This window comes from Falco rusticolus, chromosome 19 (genome assembly GCF_015220075.1).
Source record: "Falco rusticolus isolate bFalRus1 chromosome 19, bFalRus1.pri, whole genome shotgun sequence".
NCBI classification, from domain to species: domain Eukaryota; kingdom Metazoa; phylum Chordata; class Aves; order Falconiformes; family Falconidae; genus Falco; species Falco rusticolus.
The window spans coordinates 1,323,549-1,346,081 of record NC_051205.1 but is presented as its reverse complement, the minus strand read 5'-3'; the positions used below and the strand labels follow the sequence as shown (position 1 = coordinate 1,346,081).

At 63.9% G+C, this 22,533-nt stretch overlaps 2 protein-coding genes across 5 annotated transcripts in view; both read right to left on the bottom strand.

Annotated features, from left to right (window-relative positions):
- Positions 1-10,688, bottom strand: part of GATAD2B (GATA zinc finger domain containing 2B) — a 42,349-nt gene extending 31,661 nt beyond the window's left edge. The window contains exon 1 of the mRNA XM_037370787.1: positions 10,565-10,688. The gene's annotated coding sequence lies outside the window, so the exon portion shown is untranslated. The remainder of the gene's footprint in view (positions 1-10,564) is intronic.
- An 897-nt stretch (positions 10,689-11,585) lies between these two features.
- Positions 11,586-21,454, bottom strand: DENND4B (DENN domain containing 4B). 4 transcript variants are annotated; one of them, XM_037371173.1, is made up of 27 exons: positions 21,405-21,454; positions 18,758-19,066; positions 18,425-18,677; positions 18,262-18,331; positions 17,934-18,103; positions 17,609-17,850; positions 17,438-17,504; positions 17,297-17,355; positions 17,063-17,207; positions 16,796-16,971; positions 16,590-16,690; positions 16,298-16,513; positions 16,077-16,222; positions 15,860-15,999; positions 15,659-15,782; positions 15,334-15,540; positions 15,117-15,245; positions 14,886-15,033; positions 14,237-14,802; positions 14,043-14,162; positions 13,772-13,947; positions 13,102-13,225; positions 12,780-13,013; positions 12,585-12,690; positions 12,347-12,512; positions 12,200-12,264; positions 11,586-12,106 (listed from the first exon to the last, which is right to left on the bottom strand). In XM_037371173.1, exons 2-27 carry the CDS (start codon positions 19,054-19,056, stop codon positions 11,961-11,963), a joined length of 4,395 nt encoding a protein of 1,464 aa, XP_037227070.1. In that variant the 5' UTR covers positions 19,057-19,066; positions 21,405-21,454; the 3' UTR covers positions 11,586-11,960. The 4 variants fall into 4 exon arrangements, with proteins under 4 accessions (XP_037227070.1, XP_037227072.1, XP_037227071.1 ...); XM_037371175.1 differs by lacking the exon at positions 16,590-16,690 and having other exon boundaries at positions 16,796-16,877; XM_037371174.1 differs by lacking the exon at positions 21,405-21,454 and having other exon boundaries at positions 18,758-19,434.
- Between the last annotated feature and the right edge of the window lie 1,079 nt (positions 21,455-22,533).

Here is a 22,533-nt window from a genome sequence, read left to right as displayed (position 1 = left end):
AGAACAGCCGTAACAAAGTCGTCCACTGAGAGCGGTGCTGTCCCCGTGGCACTCAGGGATGGGGACGCCGGGCGGCATCGCTCCTCCGTGGTGCCTAAACCCCGCGCTGAAGCCTCCAGGCGAGACTCCACGAGGAACCCAAACGCCCATCAGGATACAGACCCGCGTCCCTGCCGCTGCTACTTCACATCAACACATCCAACACAATAAATCTCTACGAATGATTTTTCTGGGGGGGAAATAAAACACAAACAGCAGTCCCATGGGTCGCAACTGCTCTTCGTGGTGCTGGGGAGTGCCGGAGAGTCCCCAGCGGAGCGGGACCCGCACAGGACAGCTTCTGCAGCCAAGCAAGCAGCGGGGCCAGGGTGGGCTTCGACAGGACTCATCTCTTCCCTCATTGCTTATTCCCCACCTGCGCCGTCCCTCGGTTAGACATCTGTCACCCAAGCTGCCTCTTCTCCTCCAAAACAGAGGGTTCCTGGATCAAATCCCCTCCTCTTGATGGTTTTGGATTTTCTTTCCTTCCTTCTCATTAGCTAATAGCAAGCAGATGACTGTCATCATTGTAACGCCGCTTCAGACTAACGACGAGTACTTTGAAAAATATTTTGGTCGAACTGGAAGATGATTACATGAGGGAAGGAATGATTTTTTTTTTTTTTTAATTTTGCCATTCGATACAACTTCAAAGCCCGCTCATCTCAAGGCAAGGGTTAACAAGGCTTCACCAGCAAACTCCCACGGAGCAGAACAACGTTCACGGGGAAAAGACCACCAGGATGGCCTCCAGGTAACGCAGTTATTTCACATTCTATGGGCCAGTCCCCGCTGGCACAACCCTGCCACCTAAATCCAGTCCAGGTCTGGGGTTAACCCCTCCGAAATGGTCAATTCTCCCTAAAACGCCACACAACCACGGCTCGGATCCATCCTTTGACTGATCTCCTTCGGATTCTGCAGTGCGTGCCCAGGTCGGCTCCCCTCGCTCACTTTCCGTGGCCATTTTAACAGACCGGTCGCCGCACCACGGTACTTCCATCGCAGCGCTATCCCACCGGGAAGCGAACGGCCGGCAGTCCTATTTCTATCCTCACAACGCAGGGGAAGCTAACCGTGTCCAGCTGCTGCCGGCTTCCCAGTCCGGTTGTTTTCAGCGCTGAAACGTCAAACTAGCGAGCGGCACTTTGAGTCCACCTTATTTTGGAGCAGCAAACTGAGAGTAAAGCAAGGACAATCAGCGTAAAGATAGCAGCGTGAGAGCGAAACAACAACCAAGCTCATCCAGGGAAGAGAAAGCGAGGAGTCCAGGCGTGGTGGTGGTCCAGCCAAACCCCATTTGCAAGGCACGGAGAAAACAGGCTCCCCAGCACACCAAGAGAAGCACCCAAAACCACCATATGCCACCCAGCAATTAATTAAGACACCCTGTGTGGCTTGCAGCAAGCTTCCCGACCCGTCGTTCCTTCCATTTATCCAAATCTCCGCGAAACACACCGACTAGATACAGCTGAGCCCAGAAGGGATGTTATTTTAAAACGGTAAAGAAATTCTAGAGCTGATCTTCTGTTAAAGCCATCCCTCTAAAAACAAGTCCGTTAGTATCTCTCTCCTATTTCAGCAGACACGTGTCTTCCCAGGGCTACCGAACATGCAGCGTTACGTTAAACCTGTGGCTCCGAATCGAACACGGAGACTCCGGCCACGGAGCCCCAAGTGTCGCTTTCCTCTGCGTGGCCGCCAGTTTGTCAAAAATTGTTGCAGGGACTAAAACAATGAGCTATTGAAATGCCAAATCGGGCTCAGGCTGCACTAGTAGGTATTTAAAATTGTCAGGTCTCCAAGATTAAATTGGAATCAGGGACTTTAATAAGCAGCAAGTTAAGGAGTGATTCATAGAACGGGAAAATGCATTAGGTTTGGACTTCCAACAACAAGGGACGATTACCAAGCAACCATTTTGAAACTCTCTGAAAGTCTGCATCTCTCTGATTGATTTCCTTTCACTCAAAATTCCCTTTTAAAAACAAACAAACAAACAAACCAAATATCTAAAGAGCATCATCTGGCTGGTGACAGAGCTGCGCGGGGCGTTCACAGACGCATTCGAGGAGCAGACGGCTTCGGTCCGGTTACGGCAGCAGCATCTTCGCTGCCACGCGTCATCGCTACTAAGCGCCATCTAAAGGGTGGGTTTAAACTGGGAGTAAACTGGGAGCAGCTCAGCTGACACCCAGATCTCCAGCCACCCCAAGGCCTGGTACGGACCTCCACTCAGCCACCTCACCAAGGCAGCGATCCAACTTTCACAAACGGTTGACAGCACAAACCCTAACATTACCCTGCGTGACTGGCTCCGCAGTCCTGGGAAAAGGACAAGGAGGTTTTTTTCCCTTCAACATCTCAGTCCCTCGCTAAGCACGGGGAGCTGCCGGCGCGCAGACGGAGGCACTGCTACACCTGTAGGTGTTTGTAACGATGCTGCGGCTTCGTTAACTTTACATTGGTTGTTTCCGTTTCACGCCTATCAGCGACTGACTGGGAAAACAGAGCAAAAACTTCTATATAAAAGAACCATTTGAAAATGGTAAAGTGTTTAAAATTTAAAACTCTAGATTATAAAAAAAAAAACAAAACAAACCCAACAAAAAAACACCCAAAACATTATGATTGGCAAAAGCACATGGGGCCTTTGAGATAATGTCCTGCCCCCTCCCTCCCTCCGCTCCTCTCAGCAGCAAGGAGTTTCAGCTCTTTTGTCTTTTCAGGGACGAAGTTAATTTTATTCTACTCAAACAGTGACTCTGCTGCAGACAAAAGGAAAAATGAAGACCCACTGCAGCGAAACAAGTTTTATAATTCATTCAAGCGAGTATCTTTCTCCTCCAAACTGCGTTAGGCAGCCGGGAAAAGAAAAAGAAAGAGAGACAAGCAAACTGTTAAACCCTGAACTTGTCAGCAGCGAAAGCCTCGCCGGCAGGAGGATTTCGGGTTATCCACCTCTCCTTGAGCTTCCCCGGCTCTGGAAAGGGGGGATGTGACCCCAGGGTGCGGAGCAAGAGCTCCCACGTTTGCTTTGCGAGTCTTCACGCCGGGATGCCGCTGGGAAAGCTTCTTGCACGGTCCGGAGGGGAGCAGGGAGCCGGAGCTGCCTTACACCCACCCCAAAGCACCTCGCCAGGGCGGATGGCTTTGGGGGGCAGGAGCCAGATTTAGAGGCGTTTCAGGCAGACCTGTCCTCCTTCCTTGCTGGGAGCCTGAAAAAACACGTTTCCATCTGCTCCCTTGCTGGTGGGGACGCGACCAAAAGGTATCCAGGCTTGGCAGGAGGAGGATAAAAAGCCTGATCCCAACACACCAGCTCACCGAGGCAGCGGGGAGAGGTCCGGCCTCTCTCCTCTGGGACCCCAGGAAGAGGAGGGACGTGCCCAGTTGCTCCCCAGCAGACCCCTGACCTCCCCAGACCACGGCATCAAGCCGGGAAAGACTCGGATGGGGACAGGCAACGCTTCGAGCTGCCACACGCAGAAGCGTTTCTATTCCCTGCAAATATTTCTCTCTATGGAGGTTTGGGGACAAAGACCCTGCTCCCAGCCCCCCAAATCGAACCAAAGGGTTAACCAGAATGGAAGAGGAGGATTTAAATGTTTTGTGGTGTGAAAGCACAGGGCTGCTCTGCTCCCAGCCACGGGCAGGGCAGAAGCCGAAGCGGTGGGTCCAAGAGATGGAGAGCAGGCAGTAAGCAGCGGCATCCTCTTCCCGCGGTGACAGATGGGTTCTGGTTAGGTCTAATCCCAAAGAAACAGGGTTGTTCCTGCAGGCGTTTTCTGAGATTCAATGAAAACGAGGCCTAAATCCAAGATACTCTGGAAAAACACACTCCTGAGCCTCAGGCGGTTTGAGCTTCTGGTCACTACCATCTCCCCCAGAAGCCCACATCCAGCGGCACCGCCACCACCGCCCCGACAGGATCCCAACCTGGATGTTTTAAGGCATTTTTATCTCCTCCATCACACCAAAAGGCACGGGGCTACCAGCTCTCCCATGATCAGCACCGTCGGGCCCCCGCGCAGCCGTACTGAGCTGATGCTGGGACGCAGGCACCCAAAAGGCACCAGCGCCCGGCTCCGGCAGCCGCCCCAGCACCGGCACCGCGCCGTCGCCCATCCAACAGCAGCCAGGTTTGCCTTTAAAGACCAGGCATGGCAAACGTAGGCAGGAAAAGAACCGCTACGAGCACGCCAACTGCTGCGACAGACCCCAATAAACTGGGGGAAACGGACAGCGCGGGGCAGCTCCCCCAGCACCTCCGGGCACAACAGGGCACCTTCCCTCCGCCCTCGCCGCTCCCCGGCGTGCCATGGGATGGGAGGACACAGCTCGTTTCAGCCCAGACCGAGAAAATTTTCTGGCTTTTGCTTTCTGACACCGCCTGAACGCTCCTGGAACACCTCTCCCTCCCCTCTCGCAGCTCCTTCCATCATCCAGCAAGATGCTCCTCCAACCTCCAGGCACCAGGCAGGGCTTGTAAGCCCTAATCCACCACCGGGACCCTGAAATGGGGCCATTTCAGGGTTCAACCGCAACATTACCGCGCTCAAACCCGAGCAGTAGCAGCCTCCATCCAGCGAAAGGCTGTTAAGCCATCCCGGCACGTGCCCGGCTCCAGCAGAGCTGGCACCACCTATCTGGAAATACCGGCTGCCACCGCCGCACCGAAGGGCTTTGGTTCGGGATGAAACAAAATGGATGCGGCTTCGCAGGACCGACGCGCAATGGTCATGTCGATGCTCCACGGCAAAAAGCCCTCAAGGCTCTTTATAGACTCCTCCGCGCCGGTCTTGGGTCTAATTTTAGAGAGGAGGCTTGAAAGCGCCTCTCCTCACACCCTCCAAATTCCAAATGCTGGTGCTGGTCTTCAGAAGGATTTCAGGCATATTCTGGATACCGTTATCACAAATAACCGGATAATATTCTGCGTTGCAAAACTAATTGCGATCTGAAGTTTAGTGTTATCCCCCTTTCCTCAACACATCTTAAATAACCCCGTCTCTGCGAGGGCTGAGGGCGAGCAATTAGAAGCGATATGCCCCATTTATACGAAAACCACGGAGAATTAAAAAAAAAAAAATAAAAAAAAATCCTAGCATGGTAGCCTCTTCCCCGACCCGCTTCCCACGGATGGGGATGAGCTTTCTCAGGTCTGTGCCTGCAATGAGGCACTTGACAAACCTAAAAACACCCAGCCTGGGATAATTATCCACTCTGGGTTGGCACAAGGGACAGGAGGGGACTGATCGGTCGCAGCGAGGAAGCCGCTGTACCTTAGGGCAGCGTTACCAGCACGTGGGCTGGAGCTCTGCTGGAAAACACGGCTGAGTTTTGTTTGAAGCAGCACCTCGAGCAAACGGAGGCAGAACCTCACCTGCCTTCGTTACACAGAGCTCACTGTCCCAGTTACGTGGGTCATGCTGGGGGAAAACCGACGACAAAAATCACCCAAATCCTGAAAACGACTTCAGTTGTCCTCGATTCCATAAAAAAAAAAAAAAAAAAAAAAATCCTTAATGCCGTTCTTTGGGCGTCTGAAGGGGAGAGAGCAAAGGGCAAGGAATGCCTCCGAGGGAATGCATGCACGATGAGAAAGCTGTGCAGCTCGAGGACGGGACCTGTGATGCCCAAATGACCCCCCCCACCAACACCTGGGGGTCCCCAGACCCCAGCCCAAGGCGCTTTCTCTCCATAGCCCCACCGAGGCTGAGCTGCGTCCATCGCTGGAGCCAGGCACCGCCACGGCGCCTTCCATCCTCTGCCCAATTAACCCGCCAAGTAATTTCTCTCCAAATCGGGTTTGGCGCGTGACGCTGGTGGTGTCTGAAGGCTGGTTTCCAGTTTAGCTGGAAGCCCGGGAGAGAGCAGGGAAGCACGCTCGTGTTCCCGACACCTTCTGGGCACGCTGCGCTGGGCTGGCAACGCTCGGGGAGGGGGGGAAAGGCACCATCGGGCTCAACCGCCGGGGCAGTGCCGGGCGTGTGGCTCCATTTGAAGGTTCATAAAACCTTCCATCCATTCATTTCCAGCTCAAAAAACAAAAAAAAAAAGCAGGAAAACAAGAGTCACCGCACATCCCCAGGCCACCAGCAGCCCTCCAGCCTTCATCAGCCGCCCCAACCCTCACACCAGGCAAGCTGATGTATTTGCCAAAGCCCCAACTCAGAGCCATGCTCTTTAGGGGGGGAAAAAAAAACAGAATTAAAAAATAGAATATCCCTTTTTCATATGACCCAGATAAGCACTTCAACTCCAGCTCTCACAGCAAGTACGCGCCGTGGCAAAGCGAGCCTCTCCCCAGGCAGATGGTCCACAGGGACACGTGCGAGCACAGCTCCTCGCTTTTCCACGGAAACCTCCCGAAGAAAGCGCAGCTGAGGCAGAGAATATTTGTGATTTTTTTTTCCTTTTTTTTTTTTTTTAATAGCCATATCACCTGAAATACTGAAACTATCAAAAGAAACGACTCGAAGTCTACGCGCAACAGCGAAGGAGAGAAATGCAGGCTCATCGCAACATCTCATCGCTTGGTGCATCACCCCGAGATGCTGCAAACTAAGTTACCGAACAGTGAAATATCATCCCACGTTTAACAAAACGTGGTGTTTAACAAAAAAACCCTGCAAAATAACCTACATACAACAACAACAACAACAACAAAGTCACAGCAAATGAAACCCTGAAACCCCAGCCATCTGTAACCGGGCTCCTCCGAACCACCTGGAAATTAAGGAGGAGAAATCCACAAGTCTCCGGGCAAAATCCAAAAACACGGCGCCTCGCAGAGGGATCGCTCACGGCCCCGCGGAGCTACGGAAGGAAACGGATCCCCAAACCACGCTCGACCTGCCCACGCAGAAGCACCGGTGAGGTCTCGGCACGGTGGCTCCACGTAAAAAGTAAGTTTCTTCTCCATCTTCCAGCAGTCGATCCAACGCTATAAAACGGCAGCAGCATGTGGCACGGCCTGATAGGTTGAATTTCTGCGCACGAGGTGGATAGCTTTACACGGGGGTTAGATTTACAGCCAATCTTTTTTTTTTTTTTTTTTTTTGTTCTCCTGTGTGTGTTAAAAAAAGAAAAACACAACACATTTTGCTGTGGTGCCTCGGCACAAACACGACGCAGAGCCACGCGTTCGGCGCTCGCACACTGGCAGCTTTAAACACCACCCGAACCACATGCCCATTTTAAAAAAAAAAAAAAAAAAAAAAAAAAAAAGGTCTCCCTCTGTGGGGTAATATCAGAGGTTGTAAAAATAACAGGGATTTTTTATCCCCCCGCCATCACATCCCTAGTTCTTGTTATTGCCCAAACGTTTGAAAAATTGGTGATTCCTACAGCTGAGTGGTGCAACAGGACTCCCGAGCTGGGACGAGCGGGGCCGCTCGCCAGACAAAGGCGCACCCCAGCTGGCTTCCAAAAAGGGGCGAGTTATCCCACGTGGAAGGGCTGCGGCCCCTTAACCCCCCTCTCCCGCAAGACCAGGGGTCGGTGAGCGGGTCGTTGTTGGGCGAGGAAGAAGAAAGCGCAGGGAATTGTCATTTACTGAGGAAATAATAAAAAAAAAAAAAAAAAAAAAGGGAAAAAAAATAAAAGGTTCGGTGATTGTTCTTCCTTAACTGCTGAAGGGACTAGCAAGTGATGAAAGCAGTGGAGTGAATGAATGGGGAAAGCTCCTCTCCTTTAAACCCTCCCTGCATCCCGCCAGCGGCCGATCACCAGCCCTGCGCTGCTTCCTCGGAAGAAAACATTGGCAGAAAAACCACTTTCAAGAGCATCTTAAGTTTAATTAACTCTGCCGAGTAGGTGCTGCTGCTCTCCCCCACCCAGAAAGATCTGAATGGAGGCAGCGATCCCCTTGCTGCTCTGCCAGAGTGGCTGGGAACATGGCGGGGACCGGGATGCTCCGAGCAGGGACCGGGATGCTCCGAGCAGGGACCGTTAGCCGTCAGAAGAGGAAGCCAGGCCGCTCTCGGCACGGGCAAACCGCAGCGCTGCAAAGATGGATGCTCCCTGTCAGCTGCACGTCACATTCGGTTTCACGCAGCCTCGTGATCAGGAAAAGCGCCAAAGCGAAGGTTGCACCTCGCGCTGGAGATCTTAACGGCTCGGAAATCAGGTCGCCGGCCCCGGCACGGGTCTTTATGGCTGTTTCCCACTGCCGGGGCAATCGGCAGCTCCGACGATGCATCCAGGAGAACCAGGAATGCAACAAATTCCAGGCACGCTCCTAAATCCCGGGGAGGCAGGAGGGTCCCTAGGGCCCCCGATCCAAGGGGACCCCAACCCCATCTCGGATCAGGTGCAAACGCGGTGAAGGTGCCGTTTCACCCCGAGGGCACCGGGCCCCTCGCCAGCCACACGATGCCCACAGGAGCTGGAATCACGGCTGCCCTCAGTGACAGGAGTACCTGGAGCCATTGACAACCCAGTGATGTGCCAGAGCAGGGCACCAGCGTGTCAGGGGGCTGGGGGGGGGTCTCCCTGCACACCCTGACAGCACAAAGCCGGCCGGCCCTTGGCTCCCCAGCGAGAAGGCATGCGTTCCTCTGCCGGTAGCCAACCTTCCAAACCACCGTCCTCTCGAACCGCTTGTTGTTGCAATCCTTCCCCAACCCCCACTGAAGAACACCGAGAAATAAAAAGAGTCAAAACCTCCCACACCTTCTTCCAGAAGGACGCCGTTCCCCGCGGGCTCGTACCCCCCCCCTTCCTCCTCCAGCCTGTCAGCAGCCAAGGCAGGCTCAAAAAAAAAAAAAAAAAAAAGAAAGAAAAAAGAAAAAACAAACCCAAAACCCACCCAACCCTTTTCGAGGGTGATTTCAGCAAACAGAAGGCGAGGAAGGCAAAGGCAGCTAAAGCGAATCGATCCGATCGCATCCATATGCTGTCGCTCTTCCTCCTTGCTTCCAGCTACCCTCCGCGTGCCCAAACCTCCTCCTCCTCCCCCCTCCCTGGCACTGCACCCCCCAGCATCCGAGAGACCCTCCTGGGTGCCGAGGGGAAGGCAAAGCACCTTTCAACGCCTCCAACGCTCATCTTTCAGGAAATTGGGCAAAAGGGGAGAGGAAGCACATTGCCCAGTTTTCCAAACGCCAAGCCAGAGGGATGAAACGAGATTTTCACCCCCCCAGGGTAAAAGGGGAAGGGGTGCGGGCAGGGCTGCCCACACGGAAGGAGGAGGGAGTTGCTGGACTCTCCTGCTCCATGGTAAGAGATGTGAAAGTTTTCCTGGCTGCCCCCCTCCTGGTTTTGCCATGGGGAAGCAGCACCAAGAAATATGGGGTGGGGGGGTAGGGGGGGGGAGCGAAGGAAGGAATCCCGCAGGGCAGAAAACCTGGTTTCCCAAGCAGCAGCAAAGCGAGGCAGGGACAATCACCCGCTCCCATCGCCTCCCTCCCCAGGGAAGAGGGAAACGCCGCGATGGCAACGCAGAAGGAAACGGGAATCGCAGAAGGAAACGGGAATCGCTCCCGAAATCCGGCAGAAGAGGAGGGAACAAAGAGGGTGTCCCCCCGGGTGATGGGGGGAGCAGCCAGCCCCAAGCCCCCCCCCACACACACACACCCTGCCATCGGGGGGGCCACTCCATCAGAGCATCACTCGCCAGCGCTCCCCACCCAGCAGCGGTACCCAACGCCGAGGTGGGGGGCGCAGACCCCGCTCCCCCCAGACCCTCCAGGTGATGGGGAGGCAGCCATCCCGCCCCGCCCTGGGGAGGGGGAGGCGGCTGCCCCCTCCCCGCCCCAGGGACCCCCCACGCACCCCAGGCCTGCAGCCAGGCAGCGCCCACCCCCTGCTACCCCACCGCCCCCCGGCCCAGGCGGCCCCACCCCGGCCCAGGCAGCCCCCCCCGGGCAGGGACCGGCCCCCCGGCCCCACAGAGCCAACACCCAGCACCCCGCTTCACCGCGGGGTATCCACGCCCATGCCCCAGGGCTGGGCCTGCCCCCCAAACCCTGGGCTTGACTGCAGCCCCCCCTCCCCAAAATCCTCTGTAGCTCCCCACCCCCCCACACACTCTGCACTGCCAACCCCAGAAGGCGGGGGCTCTGCCCCCCCAAACCCCTCTGCCCCCCCAAACCCCTCTGCTCTGAACCCCCAATCTCTGAGCTCTGCCCCACGCCCCCCAACCCCTGAGCTCTGCCCCCCCAAATCCCTGCTCTGCCTCCCTGCCCCCCAAACCCCTCTGCTCTGCCCCCCCCAAACCCCTCTGCTCTGCCCCCCCCAAACCCCTCTGCTCTACGCCCCCAATCCCCGAGCTCTGCCCCCCCTCCGACACTGCTCCCCCCGCCCTCTGCCCCCCCAACCCGCAGGCTCTACCTCCTGCCAGCAGAAGCCCCCAGGCCCCACGGGTGCTGCTCCCCAAATACAGCCCCCCCCCCGCCCCCGCCTCAAAGCTCGAGCCCTGCCCCCACCCCCTCCCCCGCCGGGCCGGGCCCTGCCCCGCCCCCACCGGCACCCCTTCCCCCGCGACCGTGCCCGGCCCCGCCGCCCCCGCAGCCCTCACCTGGCTCGGGGGGCGCGGCCCTTGGGGCCGGGGGCGCCGGGGGGGGGGGCCCTGGGGCCGAGCCGGGGCCGGGCCGGGCCGGGCGGGCGGAGCAGACGCGGCGCCGCAGCCACCAGCCGCCGCGGAGCGCAGCCGGCACCACCACAAACAATGCCGCTGATTGGGCAGCGGCCCCGCCGCGCTCGCCCCGCCTCCCGACCCTAGCCGCGATGCCTATTGGCGCGGCGCTACGACGGACGCGACGCCCCACCAATCGAATCCATTCGCTTCCACACCGAGCCCACCCCCCGCTTCTTAATGGTGGGTGGGGGCGAAGATTGGCGCTTTGTTCCACCAATGGAAAATCGCCCAGCTTCCCCGCGGGGCGCCTTTAATGGGTCCCCGAGCCTGGACATCCGGGTACCGCGGCGGCGCGCGGTGTCGGCGGGCAACCCGCCCCCCCCGCCCCCCCCCCCCCCAACCCGCCTCCGCTCGCGGGGGAATTTGGGCCCGCAGCGGCCGCCGTAGCTGCCCCGCGCCTGGCCCACGTGGCGCCCGGTACCGGCCTGCACGTGGCCCAGTGCGACGCCACTTGGGGGGGGGGGGCGGGGCAGGTTCCGGTACCGGGCAAGGCCGCGCAGCCCCCGCCTCGGCCCCCCCTCCCAGCCCCCGGCAGGGCCCTGGCGCCTCGGAGGCCTCGCAGCAGCCCCCAGGCCTTTGCCAGGCCCCAAGATGGCTGCCGCCCCCCCCCCCCCCCCCCCCGAGTCCTGCGCCCCCCCTGGGGGGGTGCCCCCCTCCCCCCCAAGAAGGCGCCCGGGGAGGCGGCAGGGAAAATACTGCAGCAGCTTTTATTTACAGACCCCTGGGGCAGGGGGCTCCTATTGCACAGTGCGAGGGGGGGGGCGTCCCCCAAACCCCCCCACCCCCATAACCCCCCAACACCACCCCACCCCCAGGTGCAGGTATATGGGGGGCAGTGGTGGGGGATGGGGAGGGGGCGATACATAGAGCCCCCGCCCCCCCCCCCCAGCTGTCCCGGCACTCACCCAGCTGCCAGCACAAGCAAGGAGGGGGTGCTGAGGTGGGGGGAGGGGGGGCAATAAATAAATAAAAATATATTAACACTGACATATAAAACCCTTTGTGAGCCAGGGGCGATGCAGGGGCTTCCCCCCACACACAATCCAGGAACTGGGGAGCAGAGGGGCTGGCCTGGGACCCCCCTCACCCGAGCTGGGGAGCAGAGGGGGTGGGCTGGCCTGGGACCCCCCTCCCAAGCTGGGGAGCAGAGGGGCTGGCCTGGGACCCCCCCCTCCCGAGCTGGGGAGCAGAGGGGCTGGCCTGGGACCCCCCCTCCTGGACTGGGGAGCAGAGGGGCTGGCCTGGGACCCCCCTCCCGTTCCTGGGGGGGGCACCTCTAGCACTCGAGCGTGGCCCCGAAGCTCTTGCGGCAGTCGATGGCTTTGGAGCTGGGGGGCTGCGCCCGCCGCCGCCGCAGCTCCTCCTTCCCCAGGCTCCCAGCCAGCTTGTTGTAGGCCGACTTGTACTTCTTGTCAAAGGCAGCTGCGAGGAGGGGGGGACACAGACATACCAGCCATCAGCATTATAGGGGGGCCCCCAGACCCCCCCCCCAGCCGCTCCCCGAGCGCCCCGTACCGATGTCCATGTGGTCCCTGCCCAGCGCCGCCAGCGTGAGGAAGAGGATTTCCCGGTAGATGCTCCTGGGGAGGCAGAGCAGTGAGAGGGAGGGATGGGGGGGCTGGTGGAGGGGGTCGTGGGGGGGGGGGGGGGTCACAGCCCTACCTCTGCAGGTGCCGGGGTCCCCCGGGGGCTGCCAGTGTCTCGAGGAAGAGCGCGATGGCCTTGTGCACCTCGCTCAGCCCCACATGGCTCAGCACGGCCTCCAGGAAGGCCAGCGAGAAGGGGTGGCCGTGGGGCCGCCATGACCGCAGCCGCGTGGGGACGTTACCTGCGGGATGGGGAGGGGTCAGTGCCACCCCACCACTCCGGTCCCCCCCCTCCCCACCGCCCCCCGACTCACTGTGAAGCCTCCAGAGGATGTAAAGCGGGGGGCAGCTGTCAGGTTCGGGGGTCAGGACGTCCCAGAGCAGCCGCACGCGCACGCAGGGGGAGTCGGGGGGCTGCGCCTGTGGGACAGCCAGGTGGGTACCGGGTTAGCGACCCCCCCGCCCCACCCCGAGACCCCCCACCCCACCCCAGAGCCCTCCTGCCTTACCTGTGGGGCCGGGGCGACGTGCTGGGAGCCCAGGAGGAGGCGGGGGAGGTTACTGGGCAGCCCCAGGCGCTGGAAGTACCAGACGAGGTTCCAGTAGATGATGGGGTGGCTGTCCACCAGCTCCGGCTGCGCCAGGAACTCCCCGCCTTCGTTCTCCACCAAACTTTCCAGCTCTTTCCGCAGCACCAAGGGGCTCAAGTAGGCGAAAGCCACCCGCTCCAACCGTCGCGGCACCTGCGGGAGAAGGGGGACACACTCACCCCCCAGTTGGGACGCCCCACCCTCACGCGGGGCCCCCCCTTCTCCATGCCTGGCACCGTACCGCCGCGTCGGGGCAGCCGTTGCAGAGCTCCGGCTCGGCCTCATCCAGCGCCAGGCAGTGGCGGCGGTCGCTGAGCACCGGTCCCTGCGCGGCCGGAGCAGGGAGGGAGCCATCCTCAGCGGTGCTGTGCAGCAAAGGGGGGGTTATGGAAATGGGGGGGGGGGCACCAGGCAGGATGCAGGATGTTGGGGATCTCCCCAGAGGATGGAAGGGGGGGGGTATGGTGGGTGAGGACACTGGGGTTCCCCCCAGAGGACGGGGGGCACCTGTAGGCAGCGGGTGCGGGGTGGGGGGGTGAGGGACACTGGGGACACCAGGACAGATGCGGGAAATGGGCATTTTCCCCCAGAGGGTGGAAGGTAGGGGAACAGCGGTTGGCAGCAAGGAGGGACGTTGGGGACACCAGGGACACTGGACAATATGTGGGACATTAGGTTTGTCCCCAGGGAGAGGACAGGGGACACCGGTGGGCAGCAAAGAGGGTAACTGGGGGCACTGGGGACACCTAGGGGGTGCAGGACACTGGGGTTTGTCCCCAGGGAGAAGACAGGGGACACTGGTGGGCAGTTGAAGAGGGGACCTGGGGGCACCAGGGAGGCTGGGGCACAGGAGGGTTGCTCGTGGGGGACACGGGGGGTGCGCAAGGTCCCAGCAGGCCAGGGGGTCCCACCTGGGGGGCAGCTGGAAGTCCTGGATCTCGATGCTGAGGAAGGGGACGAAGGAGCGGCCGCAGAAGGGGCAGGTGGTGTTGAGGTTGGAGTCGTCGGAGGTCCAGCCGGCCATCACCTCCTCGTCGTACACCAGCGCGCCGCAGCCCTGGCACCGCGAGCAGCTGGACAGCAGGACCTGGCCGCCACCGGCACCACCGTCAGCCCCGGCGGCAGAAACCGGGGCGGTGGCCACAGCAGGATGGAGACCCCCACCCCCCCACCCAGACTCACCTCCACGGCAGGCGGCTCCTGCCCGGTGGCCCCATCGGCCAGTGGCTCGGACTTGGGGACGCCGGCGCTGCCCACCGAGGTGTCGGACAGGTCCAGCTCGCTGCCCAGCGAGACGGAGCTCTGGGGGGACAGGCGGCGTCAGCGGCACGGCCGGGCCCAGGGGCAACCGCCGTGGCCGCAGAGAAGCCGGGTACCTCGGAGGCGGTGGATTCGGGGCGCTCCCGTGGGCGCAGCAGGCTCTCGGCGGGGCCGCGGCGTGGCAGGGGCTCCCCATCCCGCTGCTCGGACCCCCGGCGCGGGCAGGCGGCGTCGGCGGCGTCGCGGGTTCCGGCGGGGAGCTCGGTGCTGGCGGCTGGCCGGAGCGGGGGCCGCTTGCCGGGGGACAGCAGCTGCTGCAGTTTGGCAGCCAGCCCCCGCCGCGGCGTGCCCCCCACCGGCCCCCCGCTGCCCACCGGCCCCTCGTCCGCCCGGTCGCTCTCGTCCGTGGCAAAGCTGATGTCCGACAGGCTCCCGTCGGCCGAGCCAGGGGGACCCCGCAGCCGGGGAGGCAGCGGGTCCGGAGCTACGGGAAGAGGGGGGGGGCGGGTGGCTGGGGGCTCCCCCAGCCCTCCCCGGCCCCCCTCGCTGTGGGTGTTGCTGGGGAAGCTGAGGCTGCCGCTCTTCACCAGCCGGGGGGCCGGGGGGGCGTCCCGCAGGCTGCGCCCAGCCCAGGTGGTCTGTCGCTGCAGGCTGGGACGGGGCGCTGGGGGGGCTCGGCCACCTGCAGGAGGGAGGGAGGGGGCTGTCAGCAGGGTCACAGCGGCCTCCTTGCCCCCCCCCCCGCACCCCCCCATCCCCACCCACCTGGGGGGGCGGCGGTGGCGGCGGCCCGGCGTTCCCGCTGCCGCAGGGGTTGCCGAAACTGGGCGGCCCCCAGCACCACGTTGCGGAGCTTGGCCCAGCGCAGGCGCCCGCTCTGGGTGCCCGCCGGCCACTTGCTCTCCAGCACCGCCTGCGACGGGGGGGGGCACGACACGGTGAGGGGCCGGTGGGGACCCCCCTGACCCCCCGCCCCACACGTGTGCTCCCCGTCACCTTGTTGTAGTAGCCGTAGGTGATGGTGTTGGGCACGATGCCGGCGCGTTTCATCTCCAGCAGCACCCGCACCGACAGCACGGGCTCCCCGTACTGCCCGCAGAGCTGCATCAGGATGCGGTAGCAGACCTAGGGGGGGGCAGCCACCGTCAATCAGGGGTGGCCGGGGTCCCCCCACCCACCCTAGGCAGCCCCCCCTGCCCCAAACGCCACCTACCTCATCCGGGAGCACCACTTTGTGAGCTTCCATCTTGCGCAGGACCTCATAGGCCAGCTGGAGCGCCCGCAGCTTGGCGGGGGCGGCGCGGACGTGGGTGGGCAGGTAGAGGAACCAGAGCCCGTAGCAATGCCCCAGCAGGCACTTGGCCCACATGTCGGGCACCGACGAGTACTTCTGGGCCACGCGCTGGGCCACCTTCATCTCCTGGGGACGAGGGGAGGAAGAGGAGGGAGCTGGGGTGGGCAGCCGGCATCCCACGCCCCTCACCATCCCCCCCCCTGCTGAGGCCCGGCCAACTCGTCACAGCATTGGCCTCGCTCACCTGCTTGGTCCTGCGCGGGGCTGGGCTGCTGGGGGCACTGCTCCTGGCCTGGCACAGCTGGGCCACCAGCGGGTCCCGGGGGGGCTCCAGCAGCTCAGGGCGGAGCGTGGGGAACCCATCGTAACTGGGGGGGATGAGTAGAGGCTGAGTTGGGGGGACCCGGGGAGCAGTGGGGCTGGGGGATGATGGGGGGTGTCTCACCGGTATCGTGCCGGCAGCTCGGTGCCATCAGGACCCGCCGGCTGCTCGGGGGGGGTGATGAAGACGGTGTGTTCGCCGCCCCGCGGGTCGTCCAGCTCCATCAGGGGGCTGTCCTCCGGCTTCTCCAGCTCCGCCTGCACCTGGGGAGGGGGCACAGGGTGTCACTGGGGGTGGGGGGGGACACACAGGGACGCGACGCGGAGCTGGTGGGACCCACCTTATCCACACAGGTGTCGAAAAACTCGAGGCAGGGGTCTCGGTCGCTGGCGAAGGAGCAGTCCTCGATGAACTGGGTGAAGAGCTGGGTGCGCAGCAGCTGCCCGTAGAACCGGTGGTACGCCCGCTCCCGCGACTTGAGGAACCCTGAGGGGACAGGGCAGGGGGGGTTCAATCCAGCCCAACCCCCCCAGCCCCCACTCCCATTTCCCCAGCACCCACCCTGCAGGGCGAAGAGGCTGCCGGCGTCGCGGCCGGCCGGGGCGGGCGCGGGGGCGATGGGGCGCAGGAAGGAGCGGTAGCCGCGCAGGGCGCAGGCCATGAAGCGCAGGAAAGCCGCTCGCGCCTCCAGCTCCAGCTGCGCCCGCCGGCCCCGCGCCGCCTCCGCATCGCTCAGCAGCAGCTCCAGCGACGCCTCCTCCCCCGGCCCGCTGTACACTGCGAAACAAAGGGGGGAGGGTTAGGGGTGGGGGGCGTAGGCGGCTCCGGGGTCCCCCCCCGGACCCCCACTCACTCTCATCCAGCTGCTGGGAGAGGCTGTGCAGCGAGGCCAGCAGCACCTTGCAGGGCCGGCGCGGCAGGGAGCGGGGGGACAGCAGTTTGCGCTCCTCGCTCCTGCGGGGGGACAGAGGGACGAGGGGAGGGTGGCCCTGAACCCCCCCGCGTCCCTCTGGGCTGAAACCCCCCTCCCTACAGCCAAAACCTGGGGGGGTCACTCACTGGAAGATGGTGTTGGTGTCCAGGTCGACGAAGATGACGTCCCTGGGGGGCTCGTAGAGGTCGAAGTAGCTGGAGTGGATGCCTACAATGAAGGGCACGGGGGCACACAGCACGTCAGCCAGCGCCAGCGGGCACAGCGGGATGTAGGGGCACTGCCAGCGCAGGGGGAAGATCATCTGGGGACAGGACAAGGGCGGTCAGTGCCGCGGGCCAGGGGTCCCCAGCGCCGCGGCGCGTCCCCCGCGGCATCCCCTCCCCGGCACTCACCGCCACCAGGGCTTCGCCCACGCTGGTCAGGACGTCGGGGCGCAGGGAGTGGATGAGCAGCTTCTGCTCGGTCAGCACGGCCACCAGCAGTGCCACCGCGTTGTCAGGGCCGAGGTTCTGCAGCAGCGTCAGGAAGCTGGCGCCGCTGCGGGGGGAGGGACGTCACTCAGCTGCCCCACGTGCCCCCCATCCCGGAGCCGGACCCCCTACCCAGCACCCCACAGCCATCCCTACCTGAGCGGCAGCGGGGAGGACACGGGGCGGCACAGCAGCAGGTTGTCATATGGGGACATCTGGGGGGACAGGGGGACAGGGTGGGCTGCAGGGAGCCAGCACGGGGACGGCGAGGGGAGGGGGACACACACAATGACTCACCTGGACCAGGATGCGCGGCCGCTGCGGGGACGGGAAGGGGACGTTGTGCATGAAGTGCGAGATGTGCCTGCAGGCAGAGGGGCCCGTCGGCGGGGGGGAGGCAACGGGGGCCACCCCCTTGTCCCCCGTGTCCCCCCACACACACAAAAGTCCCCCCCGCCCGGCGCTCACGTCTCAAGGGGCAGCACGTGGGGCCCCGAGATGGAGTAGCGGTAGATAAACATGAGGAACTTGCGGAAGACATCGAAGAAGGGCCAGTGGGAGAGGACGCAGATGCTCTTGCGGGTCTGCAGCGAGCGGCCGGCCACGGGCCGTCGGTCCACCACGCTCAGCAGCCCCAGGCGCAGGCTCTGCTTCTCCGACAGCCGCTCCCGGGGGAACGCCTCGTGGAACTGGATGGCCGCCCCGTACACCTGCGTGGGACGGGCCATCAGATCAGGATCGATCCCCCAACCCCAGCCCCCTCCCCTCCGCCGGCCCCAGGCCCCCGTCCTGCCTTGTCGCCCGAGGCACCGGTCAGCACAAAGGTGGAGAAGACGGGCAGCGGGTACTTGGTGTCGGCCGGCCAGCTCTCGATAGTGGCCCCCATGGGCAAGCAGAAGACGGGCACAGATTCGGGCAGGGGGAAGGACTCGCTGTCCTGCTCGGGATAACGCCCCAGCAGGCCTGGACGGACAGACAGACAGAGGGATGAGCCTCACCTTGTCACCTCCCCCTGCCAGCAGAGGACAGGGAGGGAGGGAGCGGCTGGGTGGGCACCCAGCAGCCTGCCAAGTGACCCCACGGTGGGTTGGCCCCCCCATAATCACCACGGGAGACCCTACCGGCTTCGTAGACCAGCGTGTTGGCCTTGGCCATGGCAATCTTGTAGCACAGGAACAGGGCAGGGCCCCACTGGAAGGAGAGGGGGGGGGGGGGGTCAGCGTGGGCCGGACGGCAGCGGGGGCATCCCAGCAGCAGCCAGAGTGGGGGAAGTTTGGCACCCACCATGCTGGTGTTGAGGTTCTTGTCCACCCGGCAGAAGGTGTGCGGGGTGCTCTCGCCCTTGCTGGGCATGACGAGGCAGATGTCGGTGACCCCCAGCGTGTTGTGGCCGTGGGGCTCGGCCGCCCGCCGGTACGTCAGGAAGGTGCGTTGGTGTCCCGGCCCCCCCGAATTGAGGTTGGCTGAACGGCTGTAGGGCGTCGTGTCCAGGATCTTATAGCCCGGCTTCGGGCGGTCCTTGCCCTCGTAGTGCACCCTGGGTGGAGAGGAGGGGGTGAGGGGGACCCCCAGGGAGCTCGTGCGCGTCCCCCCACAGCCCCGGTCCCCAGGACTCACCCCAGCTCGATGAGGGGGGGCTTGTCGCGACCCCGCTTGTAGCATATGAACATCTGGGGGTTGTTGAGCAGCCCGGCGTTGAGGTCGACGGGGTGGCCGGAGGTGGTGGTCTCGATGCAGGTGAAGCCGTGGGGCACCTCCTCGCCCTGCGAGCGGATAATGACGGCCACGTCGGTGATGGGCTCGCTGGGGCGCGCCGGGCGGTGCTGCTGGCTCTCCTCCTCCAGTGGCCGCGACGTGTCGGTCAGGCCAGCCACCACGAAGTAGTCCACCAGCTGCGGGGGCTTCTCGTCCGACATGGCTCAGCATCTAGGGAGGGACACAGCAGGATGGGTGACACCCCAACCCTGCCCCACAGCCGGCCCCGGAGCCCCACAGAACAGGGAAAGCTCCTTCCCCCAGGCAGGCTGGCAGCGTGGGGTGCCCCACGGCGGAGCGGGCGGCTGTGGGGCACGGCGGAGCTGACGGGGCAAAAGCGCCAGAGACGGGAAGGGAGGAGGCTTCCGGTCACGCCGTGTGGCACAGGGCGATGCAATGGGGACCCCCACAGCTTGGGGGGGGGGCAGCACCCCACCCCGAGCACAGCGGCTGCGGAAGGACACCCCTGGGGGCAGCACCCCTGAGACAGGACCCCCACCGCACAGCGCGGGGGGTGGCTGCGCCCCCCAAGCAGGCAACCAGGCCCCCTCCCCCCCCCACGCACCCCCTCCCTCTCCCCAGCACCCCCAGCTTGCCCGGGCGCCGCAGGGGGGGGTCCGCGGAGGCCGCCGGAGCTGTGCGGAGCGGGCTGGAAAGGGGAAGGAAGCGGACGACAAGGCCACAAACACCCACGTCACACCCCCACGGCCGTCACCCCCTCCACGGGGCACCGGGGCGCAACACCAGCTCTGCCCCAGCCACACCGGGGCTGCGGGGGGGGAAGGGAACCAGTCCCAACCCCAGACACAGACCCCCCGCAGGGTCACGGCGGTGGCCCCATAACCCCAGAAGCCCCCTGAGCCGGGGGGGATGCGCTCCGCAGGAGCCATGCCAGCATCTCCCGTGTCGGAAGAGACAGGCCCACAGCGGCGGCTGGAGCGTGACCCCATCCCCCCCGGGACCCCCAGCCTGGAGCCCCGGGACCCCGGCCCCACAGGTGACCACCAAAGGGTATTTTTAGCCCAGCACCACGTGACGATGGCCAAGCCGCGGAGATGTAGCCCCGGCTCCCAGTTTAGCTTCCTGCCACCCGCCTCAGGTGGGGAGAAACCAGGGGCAGGGGGGGGTCCCCAAAGCTGCCCCGTGCCCCCCCCCGACACCTCCCTTCTCTCAAAGGTCCTCCCAGCCGGGCCCCCACAGTGGGGCACCCCACTGGGAGCCAGCAGGACACGGCGGCGGCCTGGCTGACGGACCCGCCCGGTGACCCCCAGCGTGGGCAGCCCCACAGCGGGGTCCCGTGGGGGAGGCAGGACTTGACCCCCAGCTGTGCTGAGAGCAGGAACCGGCCCCACTGCGGGGCTGCCCATGGGGAAGCGGTGACTGCGGGTGGGCAGCAATCCGTGCCCCCGCCCCACTCCTTGGGCAGGCTATGGGGCGAGCCTGCCCCATGGCAGCGCCCCAAAGGCAGGGGAGCGCCGGAGGTCCCCAGGCAGCAGCACGTCGCCAGCAGCCCCTGCCCCATGGTGCCTGGGGACCCTGGCCTGCCACGTGCCCCCTGCCCCATGGCTCGCTGCACCCCACGGGCCCGGCAGGGCTCCAGCACCCCCCACCCTCCATCTCAGGCTGGAAACCTGGGTAGGGGGGCAGCAAATGTCAGCCTGGCCACAGAGCCCCCCCCAGCCCCTACAGGCGGCCCTATACACTTCACAGCCAGCCCTACACACACCCCCAGCCAGCCCTCAATACCCCACAGCTGGCTCTACACACCCTGTATACATTCCTGGCCCCACAGGCCCTACAGGCGGCCCCACAGCCAGCCCAGGCCCTATAGCCAATCTCACAGGCCCTATAGCCGCCCCACAGGCCCTATACCCAGCCCAGGCCCTACAGCCAAGTCCACAGACCCTACAGCTGGTCCCACAGGCCCTATAGCTGCCCCACAGGCCCTACAGCCAACTCCACAGGCCCTATAGGCAGCCCCACAGGCCCTACAGCCAGCCCAGGCCCTATAGACAATCTCACAGGCCCTACAGCCAGCCCCACAGGCCTTATACTTGGCCCTGGCCCTATAGCCAAGTCCACAGACCCTACAGTCGGCCCCACAGGCCCTATAGCCGCCCCACAGGCCCTGTAGGCAGCCCAGGCCCTATACTCAGCCGCGCAGGCCCTACAGGCGGCCCAAGCCCTATAGCCAACCCCACAGAACCTACAGCCAACCCCACAGGCCGAATAGCTGGCCCCACAGACCCTATAGCCAGCCCCACAGGCCCTACAGGCGGCCCAGGCCCTACACGCGGCCCCACAGGCCCAGGGCCAGTCCCACAGGCCCTACACCCGGCCCCACACCCGGCCCCACAGGCCCTATAGGCGGCCCGGGCCCTATAGCCGGCCCCACAGGCCCTACAGCCGGCCCAGGCCCTGCAGCCGGCCCCCCCGGCCGCACAGCCGGCCCCACGGGCCCTGCAGCCAGGCAGCCCCCCCGGGCCCCCCCGGCCGCCCCCGCCGGTACCTGCGGGCCGGGCCGGGCCGGGCCGCGCCGCTGGGCTCCGCTGGGCCGCTACCGCCCGCCCGGCCCCGCCGCCGCCCACAGCGGCCCCTGGCGGCCCGGGGGGCTCCCGGCACACGGGGGGCGCCCCCACCCCCGCGGGGTCCCCGGGGCACGCAGGGAGCCCCCAGCACCCCACAGGCTGCCAGGACCCGCCAGGACCCCCCCAGCACCCCCAGAAGCTGCTAGGACCCTCCAGGACCCCTCCAGACCCCCCCCCAACACCCCCAGAAGCTGTCAGGACCCTCCAGGACCCATCCAGACCCCCCTCCAGAACGCCCAGAAGCTGCCAGGACCCCTCCAGACACCCCCAGCACCCCCAGAAGCTGCCAGAACTCTCCAGGACCACTGCAGGACACCTCCAGACCCCCCCAGCACCCCCAGAAGCTGCCAGGACCTGCCAGGACGCCTCAGCAACCCCAGAAGCTGTCAGGACCTGCCAGCACCCCTTCAGACCCCCCTCCAGCACGCCCAGAAGCTGCCAGGACCCCTCCAGACTCCCCCAGCGCCCCCAGAAGCTGTCAGGACCCGCCAGGACCCCTCCAGCACCCCAGAAGCTGCCAGGACCCCTCCAGACTCCCCCAGCTACAGCAAAAGCTGTCAGGACCCGCCAGGACCCCTCCAACACCCCCAGAAGCTGCCGGGACCCTCCAGGACCCCTCCAGACCCCCCCAAGCACCCCCAGAAGCTGCCAGGACCCCTTCAGACCCCCCACCAGCACCCTCAGAAGCTGTTAGGACCACCCCAGCACCCCCCAAAGCTACCAGGATACCCCCAGGACCCCCCAGCACCTCTAGAAACTACTAGGAGCTCCCCCAGCATCCCCCTGGGACCCCCAAGAACCTCAAGGCACCCCCCTAAGCTCCCCGCAGCTGCCATGCCCCCCCCCAGCACACCCAGGAACTACGGGGACCCCTTGCCCCCCCCATAAGGGACCCCAGACCTAAAGATCTGGCAAGTGGGGGTGGGGCTGGAGCCACTGAACCCCCTCTCTGCACCCCCAAACCTCCCCAGGGAGGCTCAGAGCACCACCCCCCAGCCTCCCCCATTGTGTGTTGTCTGTCCTGTGTCGCCCCCCGCCCCCAAAATCAGC

Coding starts and splice junctions, on each gene's coding strand:
- DENND4B (XM_037371173.1), bottom strand. CDS start 19,056: ATGTCGGACGAGAAGCCCCCGCAGCTGGTGGACTACTTCGTGGTGGCT. Junction 16,223..16,297: donor CAGCCTCTTCGCCCTGCAGG/GTGGGTGCTGGG, acceptor CTGTCCCCTCAG/GGTTCCTCAAGTCGCGGGAG. Junction 12,265..12,346: donor GGACCCCGGCACCTGCAGAG/GTAGGGCTGTGA, acceptor CTGCCTCCCCAG/GAGCATCTACCGGGAAATCC.